The sequence below is a fragment of the Mandrillus leucophaeus genome, unplaced genomic scaffold (assembly GCF_000951045.1).
Source record: "Mandrillus leucophaeus isolate KB7577 unplaced genomic scaffold, Mleu.le_1.0 Scaffold13, whole genome shotgun sequence".
Taxonomy (NCBI): Eukaryota; Metazoa; Chordata; class Mammalia; order Primates; family Cercopithecidae; genus Mandrillus; species Mandrillus leucophaeus.
The window spans coordinates 308668-315611 of record NW_012101254.1 but is presented as its reverse complement, the minus strand read 5'-3'; the positions used below and the strand labels follow the sequence as shown (position 1 = coordinate 315611).

The 6944-nt window shown below is 45.4% G+C and overlaps 1 protein-coding gene across 1 annotated transcript in view; it reads right to left on the bottom strand.

Annotated features, from left to right (window-relative positions):
* Nucleotides 1–580: 580 nt before the first annotated feature.
* Nucleotides 581–6944, bottom strand: part of CAPN14 (calpain 14) — a 42017-nt gene continuing 35653 nt past the window's right edge. The window contains exons 18-22 of the mRNA XM_011972545.1: nt 6010–6078; nt 5254–5329; nt 4538–4654; nt 4100–4155; nt 581–2233 (exon numbers count right to left, since the gene is read on the bottom strand). Coding sequence (XP_011827935.1) covers nt 2207–2233; nt 4100–4155; nt 4538–4654; nt 5254–5329; nt 6010–6078 — 345 coding nt within the window. The 3' untranslated portion in view covers nt 581–2206. The remainder of the gene's footprint in view (nt 2234–4099; nt 4156–4537; nt 4655–5253; nt 5330–6009; nt 6079–6944) is intronic.

Sequence of the window (6944 nt, the reverse complement as noted above, 5' to 3'; positions counted from 1 at the left end):
CCCAACCTCTGGATTCCTTGACCTCACCCTCCTTGGCACTGGTAGGTGATTCCTCGCTCCTCCCTGGCTGCACTTTCCACTTGTTCTTATTCATGGCAGACTTTCTGCTTTTGATATTCCAGAACTGCTGATGCTCACCTCCCAGCCCTTCAGCTGACTTCACCCTGGTGCTTGCCCAGTTTCTCCTGCCCCAGATCTCTATTTCCTCTCCCTTTCCCTGGAGCGACAGAAGATGGGGAAGTGTGGTGGCAGTCGGGAGGTGGATCTGCCCCGTGGTCTTCAGTACTCAGTACTCAACTCTGGGGGTATAGGAGAGAATCTGCAGGAAGGGGGTCAGCAAAGACAGGTCATCTTTGAGTTGCCACAGTGCAGATAGGGACTCAGGAGAGTGAGGCTAACACCTGAGTGACGTAGGACCATTCAAATCACCCACTGAGAAGCCAGCAGAGAGGCTCTCAGGCTTAAACAACATGGAGATAGATCTATCTGCACCAACACAAGCAGCACACTGTAGTCTAAATGTTGTGAACAAGTTCACGGTGTCACCCTCCCATCACCCAAAAATATCTCCAAAACTGTCTTCATGGGCCAAGACAAAATTGTTTTATTAAAACAGCCATTTACAATGGCAGATTTTAAAGACAAAGATACAAATAAGTAGATGGATATAAAAATCTGTAAAAGGTTACAAATACATGATCATCTTTTATAAAATCAACAATATTTCATGTATCTAGCACTTTATGGAAACCCGTTTTACCTTCTATCATTTGGAATAAATGAAGAGTTTTTTCCCTAAATAAAATACTTTCCTACCTCTTAAACTGTGCTTTCAAAGTGCTCCTTTCTTCCGGTACAGTACCCATGTGACAGGTGCTCAAATCTCCTTTAGTCCTTCTGCCAACGGACACACTTTTATCACTTCATTCAGCTTCCTTCCTGAGTCTGCTATGGACTTGGAAATCAAACAGCCACATTGGTTACAATAGTTTGTAAGTTAAGATTAAATAGAATACAGGTTGAGTATCTCTTAACTAAAATGCTTGGAACCAGAAGTGTTTCAGATTTCAGGATATCTGCATTATAGATTTGTCAGCTGAACATCTCAAACCCAAAAATTCAAAATCCAAAATGCCCCAATTTCCTTTGAGTTTCATGTCTACTCTCAGAAATTTTAGATTTTGGAGTATTTCAGATTTGGGGTTTTCAGATCTGGGATGCTCAACCTGTAGTAATAAATGGCTCTGAGGTGCTAACTTATGAATAAATTGCATTGACTTTGGAAAAAGGCCATTGTTCTGGTTTTGCACCTGTATTCTGGGTTCGGAGGGATGAAACAAACAAAGTGTATCGTGGTAGTTCAAAAAATCAGATATACCAACCACCCGCTGATTGACTCTATAATTTAGCATGGGTTTGTTTTTGTTCTTTGAAGTAGATAGTCAGAGAATTTCTGGACGGATTTGAAATGAATCTGATAGTCTATAGGTCAAGTGAACAGACTGACACCTGTCACAAGCAGGAAGCCCTTTGAGAACTCAGGTGTTCTAAACCTACTGGGTTCCCCCAAATCCAATCATATGGAGGTATTGTCGGCAGAAGACTACCCCATGATCTCAGATGCCAAAGCCAGCCCACCCCATCTGGACTCTGGCAATTCTCTTATTGTCTGTGTTTCTGAAAACCCACTATAACCCTAACTCCATCCCCAAACAGCTGAAACTTAGCCTATGTCTCTACTAATTTGCAAATGCTGGGACTAAAAGTCTAAGGATATATCATTCCCTCTCCAGACCTTAAAACCTAGATGATTACCCCACATGTGAGAACATATGGCATGTCTAAAGTCACTTGAGTTTGCAGCCACAGAGGCAGTGTTGTATAGAGGCTAAGCATACCAGCTCTGGAGTCAGAATGGTTAGGCCATGTCAGGTAATATCTCTGCTTGTGACAAGGTTGTGGCCTCAGGGAAGGATGGCTAGCTTTGACAAATCTGATGCAATCTTTACTTCCTCCCTTCCCTTTCTGCATGCTGGCCATGCAGGGGGAGGGCTGCAGAGGAGAAATATTCCCAGCTAAGGAGGTGACGACTGGTGAGGCAGTCCTGAAGATCAGTAAGTAGGGTGGGCACGGGTTGGTCTCAGCCAAAGGCTGCTCTTGGACCACAAGCAGAGTCTTCAGTGAGGGCAGGCGAGACTCAGCCTTCTCAGGAGTACAGTGCCATCATCATCCACTGGACATGTTGGGAAAGCAAATGATGGTCAGTTCAGACCCATGTCTCATCTGGGCCTCCCCACCCCACACTCCTGGGGAGCCGTGGAGACAGAACATTAATGGATGGTTTAGCTAGAGGGACCATACCATCCATTAGGAAGTATAAATCAACCTGAAATATAATCAACCTTGACTTCTCACAGTGCCTATGAATGATGACAGCCAAACACAGGCTGATTTTGTATTCAATTCTCAATGAATTTTTTTCCCATGAATTCAATTTGGCATGCTCATGCCAGCTCTGGGCAGGTGTGCAAACTGGCAGGGTAGCAGAAATCCATTAAAGCATATTCTACATGTTTACATTTATGGGCCCCTTGGTCTGACAGCTTTATGTGGGTGTGATGAACAAACCCTCTAACTCATATAGAGGGGATCTCTGGGGAAACCACTCCCCAGGCCAATCCCTCAGAATGATAAAGCTGAGAATAGTGAAGTTACCAATGGTGTCAGAGAAAGCCTCAGCGTGAAATCCAACAAGGTGGCTGCCATTCCCTACAGACCTTGGGTGGTCCTGATCCTCACTGAGCCAAAGATGGTCAGAGCTGGAGGCAATCTCAGAGACCACCTAGTTCCACTCATTTCACCTGTGGGCAGCTGAGGCCCAGAGATTTAATGTGATTTGCCTAAGGTCCCGCAGCTAGTTACAAGAAGTGTTGTGGCTTCAACCCATTCTCAGACCCCAGTGCAGTTCTCTTCCTGTGATAGCTCTTTGTCCACTGGACCCTGCTCAGTTTTGGACTGTCCTATTTCGGGTGCCACACCTGTGTTGTCCTATTCTCCCAGACCGGAGCCTGCCACTATGGAAGGATTGCCTGGGATCAGGAGTGATGCCCCAGCACTCAAGTGTAGGGCTAAGCAGTTCAGGGATAGGCTCTGAAAATTCTGGCCATTGGACCTCCAGTAGAATCCCACTTCACACCGAATCTTGGAGGGATTGAGGGGTGACACAGGCTGCAGGTCCCTACAGTTTGGAAAGCAATTCTACAAAATGGACATTTGAGATCAAGAGACATTCCAGCTTTGACTGAATCATTTCTAAGCGGCCATATCAGAGGAAGGGTTGCAGAATAAAAGAGCAGAGGATTGAACTCCAGACTCCAATGTCCTTACAATGAACATTACCTAGCGCTACACCTGGCACCTAGCAGCTGCTCAATAAATCAGTGCATTTTGAATGATCAGGGAAGATAATCAGTTTCATACATGAATTTGTCTTCTCCTAGGCATATCACCTCATTCATTCAACACATCCTGCTGTGTCTGCAAAGTGATATGAAAGAGGAGGAAATGGCTTGGCCATGTGACTTGCTTTGGACAACAGAATGACTTGCAGGTGTGCCAGACTGGAGCCTTGGTTTCAGAGGCCTAGTGTGTTTAAGCTCTCTTTCTTGTGTTTCTCCCATTTCCCTGGAAAGAACAAACCTAGGCAGAGTTTCCTCAATTCAGGTACCCAGCAAAACCCTCAGCTAACCCATTGATACACGAGCAAGTCAGCTGAGATCCACTGACTCCCAGCCATGTGACTCAGAAGCCAAATAAGTGTTTATCATATATATGTTGCTGACGTTTTGTAAATTTGTCACATGGCATTATTGCAATCAGAGTTATTGGATACACCTTTCATATGTGCCTGGCACAAAGTGGGTGCTCAGAAAATATTTGATGGATAAATGAATGAATGAATGAGTGAGTGCAATGAATGTAGTGCTCAATTTCAAATTCAGCAGAATAAAGGTCCCCAGAGCCCTTCTCCTTCACATGGTCCTGCAAGGGCCACCTCTACCTAAGATGACATGAGCCACCTCCTTGGGGCAAGTCTTACCTCTGGCTTCTGGAGGTATATCCCTTTGCCATCTTGGGTTAAGTTTTGGAAGACATCTGTGAAATGCAGCGGAAACGAACACAGTTAATGTGTGTATTGGAAACATTATGAATTCGTTCCTCCCACATATCTCACCTTAACCACATCCATTCTGAAAACGTGAGGGAACCCAATGTCAGCCTACATGTGACCACACGCAGCCACACCTATGACAAGTGAGCCACTTCAAGCCTATGTCTCTGGAACAAGGCAGGAAACGAATGAATTTGGGTATCTGCAGCCAGGGATCACAGGCACTTGGCTGGAGGTCCCCATAGCTTCCCTGGTCTGCCGTTTCTGGGATGGCAGCTGTCCTCCCTTGTGCTTAAACTAGGGACAGGTGGGAAGTCATGGGGCAGCAGAGGAAGACCTGGCCTCCCCAACTTCCTGCCAGCTCACCCTCCATGTTCTCTACACGCAGCATCAAGTGGACGAAGCTGACAAAGCCCATCTGGAGGCGGGGGCAGCCGTAGCGGACGAGCATCAGCTGACAGACGTCACCACTGAGCACGATTCCTGCATTAAGCACAAGCTCCTGCTGTGGGTGCTGGGGGCTTACACTCAGCTCCCCTCCTGCCCAAGGCCCCTTCAATTGTCCCTCCAGTTTAGGGACCTGAATCCGGATAGCATGGAAATCTTTTATAGGGTTCATTTTGAATTGTTTAATTGTTTAACCAATTTATTTTATTTAATCCCTACCCCTCACCCCTGCCTTTAAGGCAATCAGCATGAGGCTCTTTTCATCAAGTATGTTACTGGCCTTCAAGGAAGAAGGCAGTCTGCTAAGTGCTCAAAAGTACCTGCTTTGGGGCCCAGTAGTCCTGGATTTAAACCCCAGGAAACTGAGCTTCAATTTCCTCCTCTGCGAAGTGAGGATTATAACAAGGTGGTGTTGAAGATTAAATGAGAAGTTGAATGTGCCAACCCTCCATCAATGTTGGCTAGGATCACAGTGACAATCATAAAAAATGTTGGTGTTGATTGCAGATCTACATCTTTGAGAGTCACACTGCGTATCAGAGTTACTTCAGCACGCCACGCATCTCCTCTCCTCTGCCTGGTGAGTGTGCACCCTGCCCGTGTGTGCCCACAGCTTCAGCTCTTCCTGTGCCTACCTGCCTCCTTCATGGCAGCACGCAGCTGTTCCCAGTTCAGGTATCCTGACCCATTGTCTTGCTTGTGGAAAACCTTCTGTAAAGAACCAAATAAGAGGTTCAGGAAGCCAGGCATTTCCAAGCACCATCTGAGAGCCCCTGTGTGTCCCCTGTCAGCACTGCAGAGGGGCTGTTGAAGATATCTGAGGCTCCACATGCAGGGCCTGCTGCCAGGGTAAGAATATGGCAGAGTCCATGCTGGGATCCTACCACCTTATGTTTCCTACAGAGCAAGGGTTCTGAAAAACAGAAAAGTCTTTTTCTCATGGGGTATAGACAGTCTTGGTGTGGGTAAACGTGCTTAATGTAAGCACATTATCCACACTTTAAAGTGATTCCAGCTTTCTGACTTAGGAGACAAGTGGGAGGGTTGTGAGCAATGATTGGAAGAGCAAGAAGGAGCAAATTTATGAAAGACTTTAAATTCCAAGTGTGCCAAGGAGTTTGGACTTTCTCTGAAGTCCATGGGGAGTCTTAAAAAGCTTTTTGTAAGGAAGCAGCATGATTAGATATGTATTTTGAAACTTCAGGAGACTACTGCAACCGGCTGTCTGAGCTTGGAAGAGAACAATGGAGGAAATGCTCACTGAAGGGAGAATAGAGGTTTGGTGAGTTGGATATAAAGGGCTGCATGGGAGAGAAGTATCTTCTACAGCTTTGTAGAACTGCCATTCCTACACCATCTTCCAAAGAGGTGTGGTTAAGACTTGTTCTTACCTGATAGAGCTTCAGCTGCTTCCACAGATCCCTGAATTCCTGGATGCTCATAGTACCCGATGCATTAAGCTGATTAATAGGTTAAAGTAAAAGCTGCCAGGCAGAGTTCCATCCATGCTTTGGAGGCAGTGATCAGCCCTCCACAAAGTGATGTGCAATTTGTGGATGGCCTCATTCAATGTCTGATCGTGTCTGATTTCGCTAGTTGGCCTCACCTCGCTGGCCAGTCCAGCCCCGGGCTCCCTCACTCTTGCTAGGAAAAGACAGAATGAGCCCAGAGCACAGCAGCACTGGGAGAAGTGATGATGATGGAGGTGATGATGGTGATGACCACAGCTAGCATTAAGTGAGGCAGAATTTTTTTTGATGCTATGAAATGTTATCTTTTATTATTGTTAGTAGAGTACCAGTAGTATTAATAGATAGTGATATAATTTTAATACACATGAAGTCTTTTATACCTAAACATAAACAAATTAAATATGACATATCCCACTGCCTCTTGTTTTCACTCCTACCTTTTTCTTCTTAGCATCCTTTATTGAGTTCTTTTTTTATAAATATACTTTAAGTTCTAGGGTATATGTGCACAACGTGCAGGTTTGTTACATAGGTATACATGTGCCACGTTGGTTTGCTGCACCCATTAACTCATTATTTACATTAGGTATTTCTCCTGTCACTATCCCTCCCCCTGCCTCCCACCCCCCAACAGACCCCTGCGTGTGATGTTCCCTGCCCTGTGTCCAAGTATTCTCATTGTTCAATTCCCACCTATGAGTGAGAACATGCGGTGTTTGGTTTTCTGTCCTTGCGATAGTTTGCTCAGAATGATGGTTTCCAGCTGCATCTATGTCCCTGCAAAGGACATGAACTCATCCTTTTATATGGCTGCATAGTATTCCATGGTGTATACATGTTACCATTTCTTAATC